The following is a 12,425-nucleotide window of genomic DNA, read 5'->3' as shown; positions in this document are numbered from 1 at the left end:
CATGAACGGGATTGAATAAATCTGGAATTTTTACGTTCTGTTTTAACGTTGATAAACAGTAGTTTCTATGGAATTGACAAATTTCTGAAGAGTTTCCGAATCTATTGATAAGAAAATCTCGAAAATCCATTGAAACATAAAACGTTGCTAGCGCTTGAAATCTCCCCAACAAACATTCACTAGTTTAACTTATATCAGTGTTATGATTCAGTTCAGCACTGTGTTGAATTATGTTTGTACTATTTCTTATCACAACTTCTATTCAGGCGTTGTTCACACAATTTTGGAGAAGTTATACAGCTACAACATCTTATTTTGAAAAACAACTTTATTACCTGATTCGTTAGACCTTTAATAAGCATTTTACTTAGCCTTAATTCAGCTACATGTAAATTCTTCGAAAATAATAACGCATTGAGAGTAACATGATCAAGATCTTAATTAAACGTATTGCAATTGCTATTTTCATATAATCATTTTAAAATTTTCCTAAATCGGGTCTCGAACTGCTGACATTTGATCATCCGCCGGTAACGTTGCCATCCACGTTATCCTTGATTTGTAAGTTATGTCTTACTCAATGCAAAACATAAATAATCGTATGGCTGAATATGAATCATAATTGGACTCTTGATCAACAAGTCAATCTGTCAAACTACAGTTTGTTAATAACTGTACAAGATTTTTATTTCAACCATTGTTCAGCCAGTCATAACCATTCAACACTGGGAAAAATATGAGAAAATAATGTCAAAACGATGAAATAAAATTCGTCTCCAATGATAGGGTTTATGAAAATTAAATGAATTTATGTTCGACCTTTCTCGGATACTCTGAATAACCGGTTGCGATATTATTCTGCCATCAATACCACACATGCAGCGAGTAAATAACTACACATATCGACATTTATTTACATATAAAAAACAACTAGTATATAGGAAATCTGTAACAGACATGCAATATGGTCGATTTTTTTATGAATTTGTTTGTGTTCGTTTCCTTTTCAACTTTACAACAACTGCATGAATTTTCTTCATTGCACCAGCAATTTTGTTCGTTATAATCTCCAACAGATTTATCCTAGATCAGGAATTAATTATGTATCACGAAACAATTATGCATTGCCCCACGAATATAAAAAGCCTGTGTGTGAATGAATCCTGCAATGTCTTGAAAATAAATTATTATTTTCCTATCCAAATATCATCAATTCAAGCCATCACGATTTTCTTTCAAACGGAAAAAGCATAAACTATTATCATGTTTTCTCCCACTGTGTGATAGATCCGGTAAAGGTGAAATCCAATGGTTAAGAAGGACAACGGTTAAGAAGGATGTCTAATGCTCGCTTATTAATCTACTATTCAAACTCAATTCGACCACCCTTTTAGAGCATCACATCATAGTCGAACAGAGAATTTTGAAAATCATTAGTTCAGCACATTGATGAACTTCCCCAATGTGCTGAAATGTGATAATACTAAAACGTTAGTTCGACCTCAAATAAATGTGGTAAACAAATAAATAGGCCAAGTCGAATATTAGTTGGATCAAATGCTGAGATGAAATCTGTCTAGCGAATTATTCAGCATCCATTTTATTCAGCTATGAAGATTACAAATAAACAATAATTCGACTTAGATGCTTATTTGTAGCTTGTCGTTGTTTGTTGGGTCTCCTAGTTTCGTGACGGTCTCGAATTAGGAAATTTCCGTTTTATACCCTGTATCCGAGCCTTTCCCTTAGACGTAGTTTACGTCATAAAATAACAGAATCACCGATCACCGTCTTCGAACAGATGTGGCACAGGCTGATTACTTAAACACCTAGCATTAAGACATCGGACAGCACATTTACACAACATCCAGTGGACCAGTGAAGAATATTCCGCTTTACGAAAAGTATTCTCCTTCAGTGATGGGAAATGTCAATAAAATGTCATGGGGTTGCTATTACTGATTTGCTAATAACTTTTTCAAAAGTCTTTTTACAACTCGGATTTTTTATTAACATGTAATGCTTAAAGGATCCTACAACTTTGCCAAACAGGTCATTGCTCTAAATATACAGTGTGAGGCATGACAACGAATTTAAAAAACGTCACGGAATGTCATGACATTAACGTCATTTGACACTAATTCGGCTCTCACGCCGCCAATTTCAAATTTACAGCAATGACCAATTAGAAAAGTTTTAGTATCCTTTGAGTGCTTTATGTTTATATAAAACATACGATTGTAAATTACTTGTGAAAAAAGTTATTAACAAATTAGTCCCATGACATCGATATGACATTTCCCGTCACTGTTCTCCTTAGTAAGGTGGGAATCGAACCAAATTACCTCCTCATTTTTTGTTTTATATTTATTTTCAATGAAAATGAATCGGAATCGACGCAATATTGGGCAACTCTGGGTTACCCGAGCAACAAACTTGTTATAGATCAAAAGGTCTCTTCGGACTTTTGTTCCTTCGATCATTTATCCTTTCGACCTTTTATATTTCGGCCTACTGCACTTCGACTCGTGTGATAGATTCTTGATACTGATTCATTACTAACTACGATCGATATTTTTCTCTATGCTTCATTTATGAAAGTGTACTGCCCACGTGAATGAAGTGATTATGTCCAGGTTCAATTAGGTTGCCACCATTAACCATTCTGGAAGACTAGGATTGGAAAATCTAAGCAAAAACAAACTATTCCAGTAAGCTGTGCTCTATAAAATAACAGAATCTGCAGTAATAATAAATTTAATCAATGCGAAACAAATATGCGTATAAGAACTAAGCAATGGTCTAGATCTAGTTCAGTAAACTATGATTATGATTTAAGATATCAGTAAATGTCTAATTTGATATTTTTTACCGGAGACTCAGTTAATGGAAATAAAAGTAGAAGACCGCAAAAAACTACTGACTTTTTGACTATTATTTTTTGTTCAGCTGTACGGTACGGTCGAGAACTTTTTCACCGGGTTACTGTCCGACATTCTGGCTACGTGCCCGGCCCACCGCAGTTGTTCGATTTTCGCGGTGTGAACGATGGATGGTTCTCCCAACAGCTGATGCAACTCGTGGTTCATTCGCCTCCTCCACGTACCGTCCGCCATCTGCACCCCACCATAGATGGTACGCAGAACTTTCCTTTTGAAAACTCCAAGTGCGCGTTGGTCCTCCACGAGCATCGTCCAGGTCTCGTGTCCGTAGAGGACTATTGGTCTAATGAGCGTTTTGTAGATTGTCAGTTTGGTACGGTGGCGAATAGAGATGGTCGGCTTTCGGGTTTTCAAACCCGAAACCCGACTCGAACCCAAACCTGACGGGTTCGGTTCGGGTTCGGGTTTGGAAAATTAGAACAATGTCGGGTTCGGGTCGGGTACGGGTTTTGAGAGATGATAAAATGTCGGGTCTTGGTCAGGTACTAGTTTAAGAAATAAAGTATTGAATTTTTTTTATTCGCTTCTGGTAATTTTAAGGCTTATTCGTTGTTAAAGCCTATATCCTTTTGAGTGTAATGAGAAATTAAAAATATCTAGTTTGAGTTTTCCGCCAAGAATTTTTTCGGGTCCAGCTCGGGTTTAAGACTGCAAAAATTGTCGGGTACGGGTCGGGTTCGGGTTTGATAAGATTTTTCATTCCGGGTTCGGGTCGGGTCCGGGTTTGAAAGGAATTTCTAAATCGGGTTCGGGTCGGGTTCGGGTTTACAAAATGTGAAATCCGACCATCTCTAGTGGCGAACTCTATTCGATCGGAGCGTCTTACGGAGTCCACAGTACGTACGATTTCCAGCCACTATGCATCTCCCAATTTCTCTTCTGGTATCATTTTCGGCAGTCACCAGTGAGCCCGAGTCCACAGATTCTTCTTCACCACCGATGCAAACTCGCGGTGAGTGGCTTACATTGTCATCTCTTGAACCTCTTCCTATCACGTACTGCGTCTTCGACGTGTTGATGACTAGTCCGATCCGCTTAGCTTCCCTCTTCAGTCTGATGTAGGCTTCCTCCATCTTCTCAAAGTTACGTGCCATAATATGTATGTCGTCGGCGAAGCCAAATAGCTGGACGGACTTATTGAAAATTGTACCACTCGTGTTAATCCCTGCTCTTCGTATTACCCCTTCCAAAGCGATGTTGAATAGCAGACACGAAAGCCCATCACCTTGCCGTAACCCTTTGCGGGTTTCGAAACTCGAGAATGCCCCTGAAACTCGAACTATGCACATCATCCATCGTCGCTTTGATCAACCGTGTAAGTTTATCAGGAAATCCGTGTTCGTGCATTAGGTATCGAGATAAGGAACACATTTATATTTGGCCGAATAGTTAAAATTTGTTTCCTTATTAAGTGAGAAGTGAGATGTTCGAAGTGAAGAAGAAGGATGAGAAACAAAAGCAAGGGGTGAGAAGTAAGAGATGATAATTGGGAAGTGAGAAGCAAGATGTTGAGTAGTGAGAAGTGATCGGAGAAGTATATGACAGACTACTTTTCTGACTACTTTTCTCCCACAACTCACCTCTCACTCCTCATTTCTCATTTCTCACTACTTACATCTTACTTTTCTTCTCGCACACCTCGCATCTCACTTTCCTATTCACACTACTCACATCTAACTATTAATTTATCACTTCTCACTTCGTACAAACTGATCTTTCACAGCTTTTTAAATAAAGGGTGTACGAAATCAAATTGCATAACTATTTCACTGTTTTTCTTAAATACATCCAAATGTTGAAGCTTTTTTCTTAAATGAACTCATAAGATTTTGTACATATCCTTAACTAACATTTTTCATCCTGCAATCTATCCCAGTCTCAGTCGATTATTTAACTTAATTAAAGTCAACTTTCCCAAAGAAACCATATTTTTGACGCCTCTAACTATTACAAGAAAAGTGATGCAGTGTGAATCGGTCTGCGTAGGTTTAGATGAAACGGCGGAACACGTGTTGTTCGTGTGCCCGCATTTTCGCACAATGCGTGACCACATGCTTGCCACATGTGGTCTGGACACTACCCCGGACAACCTAGTCCGGAGGATGTGTAAAGATGAAGTTGGCTGGAACGCCGTTTTATCGGCTATCGTCCAAATCGTCTCGGAGCTACACAGAAGGTGGCGCGTGGACTCGAGGAATGGCTAGTTCAGGCGCAAATAAGAGGTGGTCCAAGGGTTCGGAGTCGGCTTCATGGGTCATACCGGTGCCCTGTGGTCGAACTCGATCCTTTTATCGAACAAGTGGCCGCGTGAAGAACAACATGGTACCGTCGCTTTCGCGGCGTCGGTCAACCGGGCGGGGTCCGAGCCCGAGGACGGAAAGGGGTCCTCGTCAAGGCTGGGGCAGGCGTAGGCACCGCGTCGCCAGTCCCTCTGTGTGCTGGCGAATAGGCCCTATCGCAGAAAGGTCAATTTGGGGTGCACGAGGCATCATCATTCTTGATACCAGTCGTGCAGAGGGAAGCAGGCGCGAAGTCGACCCTGCCCACCTTCCGAGGACATAGGGCGTGGTAAGGCCACCTGGAAAGCCGGCAATGCGCTGGCACGATACCAAGGTGTTCTTCTAAAAAAGCGAGTCACGATGTTCGATGCTGCAAGGACACGCAGCTAACCTCGAGGGTGCGTTATGCACTGGCCCCCCTTTGAAGTATTTCTTTCTGGTTGTACCGAAGGGACGATGGGCTTGGCGGCAATGGAAACGGTTTAGCGGGTCGGGGATGCAGTCCTGCCTCGTTGGAGGTGGCCCCTAACACCGCACTTCCTGGTCAATCCAGGATGTCTGTTGAGCAGATTCCCCCTCCATTGCTTAGGAAGAAAAAAAAAAGTGTGAATCGGTCTGAACAATGAGATTGATGCTCTCCCAAAATCTGACAAATATCAGTCCAAAATTAGATTTCAGCGCTTGTCTTATTTTTTTGATTTTGGTTTTTTTACAATAGAAGCGACAAAACAGTTTTTTTTTTGGAAAGCTTACGAAATTTTGACGCGGAAGGCCAAATCAACATTTTATGTTCCGTATTGATCAGTTTTGGAGGCTTCCGAAGCTCGTGTTTTCATTCCAGACCAGTATATTTCGATCGGCCGCAATTCTGGTGATTTTGGGGTCAAAGGCACAAAATTAGATTACAATCCTCATTTTATAAGATGTGGAACATGGATCAAGATTTATTTGCACACGTCCTGTTCCTTCGGCTGTATTTTCGAAACTACTGGAAATTTCGAAATGAAACTCTCGCAGTGTGAATAACATATGCTAAAGCCGTCTTCCACAAAACTTCGTTAAACTCAGCCCAGGAGGCGAAATGTTATCGACTATTGGAAGTGATGCAATTTGATTCCATACACCCTTTACCACCTGAATTTTCTTTGATTTTTTATGATTTTTTTCATCGCGGTAACTCATAGTTTCATAAACGCTAAAGGTCTTAATCGACTAAAAGCCACCCTTGTAAAAAAAAACTGGGTGTAATTTACTTAACTTTTGACTCTTAACTTCTTACTATCCGTTTCTCTCTTCTTAATTCTCTTCGCCAGTTCTCCCTCATTTTCAGTTTTGATTTCCCTCTTCTCACTAATAACATCTTATGTCATTTCCGACTTCTTATTTCTCACTATTCAGTTCAAACTTCTAACTTTACACTAACTTCTCACTTCTCATTTCTCACTTCCCATCCATCGATCGGTAATGGTAATAAATTTCTACCGAAAATATTGTAAAATTTTTACCGACTTCCTGTTATTTTATTGAATTCCTCGATAATGACAGTTTTTGACAGTTCATATTAATTTTTATTTACTGAGCATTCGGTTATCCAAAAAATTACCGGGCTCATTACCAAAGGCTCAGCTGCTTTAAAATCCAGTAAAATCTTACCGGCCCAAGCAAATTTCGAATAAAACATCGGAATAGTTATTCGAAATACATAATTTGTTGAACACCAAGTACGAACATGATTATAATCTAGTTTAAGATAATCACATGTTTCATCAAAGTTAACATTTTAAGGGTGCCGAACATCCGCTCGAAAAAAAATCAACCCACCTGGCATTACCAATTCGGCAGCCCAAAACAATACCCACTCTATAATTTTTATTCATTCGACCTATAGGCCGAATTTGATTACCAACCCCATGTGGCGATCGAAACGGCTGTGAACTCCGCGCGGTCTATCGAGTTCAGCAAGTTCTGGAGAAAAAAAAACCTACCTACCGGGTAGACGCAGTTAACTTCCATCACACAACGCTCCGCCGAACACACCCCGTGAAGAAACACATAAATTAAAAACTTAATAAGAGCTCACGTCACACGCTGTGCCGTGCCAAGGAATATTCAAACATTATTAGAAGCTGACCGTTGCGTTGCGCACTCAGAAACGTTGTCTCGCGAGTCTTGTCTCATTATCACCGATGGAATGCCAAAAGTGGTTCACTAAAATGAGTGAGTTTGAGGCGGACGACATCGTGTGTGAGTGAGTGAGTGACACTTGACTGCCAACGTTGTTCGCAACGCAACCTCATAAAAAAGCAGCAGCAGCCGCAGTGGGTTAGGTCGTCGATCATAAACGAACCAGACGTGGTAGCAGCCAGCTAGCACGCGGCGCACCATATGCTGGCTGCTGGTTGGAATTGAACCGCGTAGACAACGCGGCGGCGAGCAATCGCACAATTTCAAGACTTCTTCGCTCACGCACTTCCGCGACTAGGTTGGCTTGTCCGTTCGCCGTCGAACAGTCTGGCTGGTGGCGCAAAAAGGCTTTCAACGCATCAGCAGCAAGCGGCAACGCGCGTCAACTATGGTGATCTATCACGCGGTTAACCGGTCAGTAGCTTTGCAATGTTTGCAATCCACACGTGATTCGACCCTGAACTCCGCTCGAGAAAAATAACGCACGCTCACAAGCGCGTATGCGCACCACCATCAAACCAATTGTAACACTCGCTGCCAGCGTGCATCATTAGCAAAGGGATCAACTGTCGAGAGGGACCATAAAAGCGGTAGTAAAACACTTCTGCCGAAGACCGTCCTAGTCCGAGTGGGTGCTCATCCCGGAAAAGGACGACCCTCTCCGGAGGGATATTCGATCGATCGATCGGTTTGGGAACAAAAGGGAAACGAGACAAAAACAGGAGGCGGAGAACTGGAGAGCGACCCGGCAAGTGCCCGGCCAGCAGCGGGTACACATTCGGTTCATTCTTCGTGGGTACGGGAAAAACCCAACGTCGAAGTGATTGAGCGTTGAGTGCGCAGAAGGAAACCGAAATGAAGGATGGCCACTGGTCGGCCCCCGAATTATTATTGTTTCTGCAGGCCAGCAAACCGGTAACCAAATAAATTTAGCATAATGTTGCTCCGGGTGGGCAACAAGTGGGGTCAAGAGGAAGAACTAGTCCATAATGTTATGCGGCGTGTTGGTGTTAATTTGGAACGTGGAAGGTAGAACGTAGTATATGTGGGTTTCTTGTTCATTTTTAAAGTAGAACCATGGTAACAATGGTAGAACTCTCTTCACACTCTTTCTTCACAAAGCTGCATTTTTTTCATTTCCTTGTTACCTTAGTTATATAGTTTTTCACCCAAATTGGTGAACCACAGACAAACAAATGTTAAAATTCGAACAGTTTTCGAAATATTTTTCAACAACAAACTAACACAGAATAATTTCGATGCTTATGGATGAATTTAAAATATATTTTACGGGTCTTTCGATAAACTGAAAATTTTATAAGTATTGGTTTTGAATAATGGCATTTGAATTAAAAAAAAAAAAAAAACTTTCTGAGTTGTCTAATGGATTACTTCAGTCATTTTTTTTTGATATTGTAGTTTATTCAAATACTCTTCTCGATTTCACATTAGCAGAGCATTTGTTTGAAAGTTGCTCCTCACAGCGATATGTATATTCAAACAACCAACCAAGTCAATCAGACTATAACATCCAGTACAGCTTACAACATAGCAATAGAGCACACGTATCATTCCATTTCTCCGCGGTGTTCCATTATACCGCAATAAACTGACTCACGTCCAACCGTGCTACAAACAACACAACGGAGCGTGTAAATTGATAAACAAATTACCCCAGCTTCAATCGCGCAATTCCACTCATTAGTTTATGATCGCCGCGAAACCTCAAGCCGCATCGCGTCAATCAACGCGCGCTGGAAAACCACGCTAGCCACTGCGGCGGCCGCCATTTTGTGTACTTAACCCACACAGTCGCTCCCCGCACATAACAAGCCGCCGGTCAAGCGTGCAGTCGATCCTCCGTGACCGTGCGGTGCTTTTCCGTGTCACTGGTCGCGGCATTTTCCTAATAGCCACATACCTAGCCCCGCAAGTTGACCGCCATCGCGCAGTGGCCGCAATGCGAATGTAATCTCATTTTTTATAACTTCTATAAACAGAGAAGACAAATAGAATGTCAAATGACCGCGTCTGAAACTTTTGAAACTAAATCATTATGACTTATATCTCTCAATGTTGATTTACCATTCATATATCCGCATTTTTCGCGGGGGCTCGCCACTGTTCGTCACAGTCGTCATCCACGACTAGCACACGCAGCTCGACGCAAGCACGGACAGCGCGTGATTCCAATCCACAATAACTGCCCCCACAATTCAATGTCCATATGAAATCCGAATAATATTAGCAATCGAACCGATTCTAATCGCTGTTTCCAACCTGTCCCGTTCTCTTGTCTTTACAGAGCTGCAAACACGAACATGCACGCGTGGCTTTATGTCCTCGCGGTGCTGGCGATTCTACAGGGTGTAACGCAAGTCGCTAGCACCGGCGATAAACCATCAGCATCCACTTCCTCGTCGTCGTCATCAACAGCAATCAGCAGTATCAGCAGACCGGATGAGCTCTCAGAAAATCGTCGGCCGGCGGCAAGTGATGATAGTGTGGCGAAAAGTGAGTCAAAGATGGACCAAGATAGTTTAGAACGGCCGGCGGTGGTCGGGGAGTTGCACCTGCAGCTCGAACCGGTCGGCCCCCACGGTGAAGCCAGCGACAGCGAGGTGGCGGTGAGCGATGGAAATAGTGATAGTGATAACAGTCTAGATATTAGTGGTAGTAGCACGAGCAGTAGTAGCAGCAGTCATGGTAGTCATAGTAGTGATAGTGATAGCATTAGCAACAGTAAGCCCGATCCTGAAACGCTAGTCGAAATCGAGAAGAATCTCCTAAGTCTGTTCGGTTTTCCCAAGAGACCAAAAATTGATAGATCTAAGGTGGTGATACCGGAGGCGATGAAGCAGCTGTACCGCGAGTTCATGGGCCACGATCTGGTCGACTCGGTCAACGTGCCAAAGGAGGGCCTCAACACGCGCAACGCGAACACGGTGCGGAGTTTCACGCACGAAGGTAAGAAAAGATTGAAAACTTTTTGCATGAAATAGGGTTTTTTGATGGGGTTCAATGTATCACCAATCATATCATCTTTCTGCTTTTCGAATTACTTCGTGTGCTCACCGGATTTCGATTTTGGAGATTTATTTTTTTTTCAGTTTTCACGAGTTGGCCTCAATATCAACTTGCAAAGCAGTTTTCCACACAGCCGTGCGTAAGCAGAATTAAAAACTGATATTCCGGCAAAAATGTCGTTTTTAACTGGTTTTCCGCAAATTATTTGCTGATTTTCAGCAACTTCGACAGAAATCTTGGCAAAAAATATGTTTGGTAAAAGTTTAACATTTTGCTGAAATTACTCGGAAAACTTTCTTTCAAATTTCTATTATTTTCGGAATTTTGACAAAATTTTCAAAGGAATGCTGCAGAATTTCTTCGTGTTTGTTTAGGTAAATATATTTTGTGGGGTATTTTTCCGATTTAAAATGGGAAATTCTTCATATTTTGAATGGGGAATGTTTCGGAAAATCCTCAAGAAATACTTCGAAGTTTCCTCGGACAATTCTTCGCAATTTTCTCGTAATTTCTTAATCATTTCCACAAAGAATTCTTCGAAATTTCCACGGGAAATTGGTTGGACTTTCGATGGAAAATTTCACAGATTTTGCACAAGAAGTTCTTTATGATTTGAACGAGATATTATTCGAGATTTCTGAAATTTTCTTCGGAAAACTCTACAAATTTGGACAAGATTTTTTTTCGGTATTTTCATGGGAAGTTCTTCGCCATCGAGTGAGGTGTCTCATTCTTCCTTTCTCACGTCACATTTTGCATTATTTCTCACTTTTTGCTCCTTACTTGTTACTTCTCATTTCTCATTTCCACTTCTTACTAAGCCATGTGCGAAATATAAAGTGAGATGTGAGAAGTGAGACGTCTTACTTCTCACGTTTTCCTTCTTAAATTTTACTTTTTATTTTCCACTTCTTACTCTCCATTTCAAACATTTCATTTTTCGCTTCGCACTTCGCAGAAAAGAAGCGCCTCACTTCCTACTTCTTATTTCTTCCATTTTATTTCTCACTTATCATTTCTTACTTCTCGCTTTTGAATTATCGTTTATAATTTAACACTTTTTACACTCACTATTATTCAGCCAAAGTACATTTTCGGACAAAGTAACCCAGCAAATGACATTCGCGATCGAATAATCTGTTGAGCCAAACGATATTTACGGCGAAATGGCCATTTCTGCCGAACCGCATTTTGGCTAACGACCGCAAATGTCGTTTGCTGTACATATGGCCGGAAATGTCTTGGCCGAACAAAAGTGAATGTGAAGAGTGCGAAATAATAAATGATCATTGAGAAGTGAGCGGTAAGAAATGATAAGTATCTCACTTCCCGCTCCACATTTCTCACTAAGAAAAGTTAAAAGTGCAAAGAGAGAAAAATAAAATGAGGAGTGAGAAGTGAGAAGTAAGCCGCCTCATTTCTAAAGACTTACTTCTCACTTCTTATTTTTCACTTCTTAATCCTCACTCTGATTAGTTAGAAAATAAAATTGGAAAGTAACAAATAATAAGTAAATAGTGAGATGTTAGAAGTGAGATGTTTCATTTTAATTTTTTATTGCGTTTCTCTTCTCATGTCTCAATTTACATTATGTTTCATATTTTTAATTACTCGCTTCGCACTTTTTACTTTTCGCAGTGAGAAGTAAGAAGTAAGAAACTTCACACTTCCTAATTCTCACATCTCATTTTTCACTTCTGATTTCTTACTTCTCTCTTCTCAATCATCATTCATCTCTTCACACTTCATGACAATACGGCCGAATCTATAACAAAAGGTCGAAGGACAAAAGGTCGAAAGTAAATTGTAGTATAAGACACCATTTTGAGCGATTTAGAAATCCGACCTACAGACTGTTCGTGAGAACGATGTCCCAATCTTGACTTGAACTCACAACCTCTTTTTTCTACACAAAATCCAACCATCAATATTGCACATACATAACCATGATTATGAACCGTTCGAGACGCGCGCGGTCCTGGAACGCTCATGC

General features: G+C 40.9%; 1 protein-coding gene across 2 annotated transcripts in view; it reads left to right on the top strand.

Moving 5' to 3' along the window:
* The window catches only part of LOC134212250 (protein decapentaplegic), a 169,978-nt gene that overhangs the window by 139,319 nt on the left and 18,234 nt on the right, over window positions 1-12,425 (top strand). For both annotated transcript variants that reach the window (XM_062689919.1, XM_062689918.1), the window contains exon 2: window positions 9,711-10,372. In XM_062689919.1, the coding sequence (XP_062545903.1) occupies window positions 9,727-10,372 (646 nt within the window). In that variant the 5' untranslated portion in view covers window positions 9,711-9,726. The remainder of the gene's footprint in view (window positions 1-9,710; window positions 10,373-12,425) is intronic.

This window comes from Armigeres subalbatus, chromosome 2, assembly GCF_024139115.2.
Source record: "Armigeres subalbatus isolate Guangzhou_Male chromosome 2, GZ_Asu_2, whole genome shotgun sequence".
Classification (NCBI taxonomy): domain Eukaryota; kingdom Metazoa; phylum Arthropoda; class Insecta; order Diptera; family Culicidae; genus Armigeres; species Armigeres subalbatus.
The sequence above is the reverse complement of the archived record's forward strand: the minus strand, read 5'-3'. Positions and strand labels throughout refer to the sequence as shown.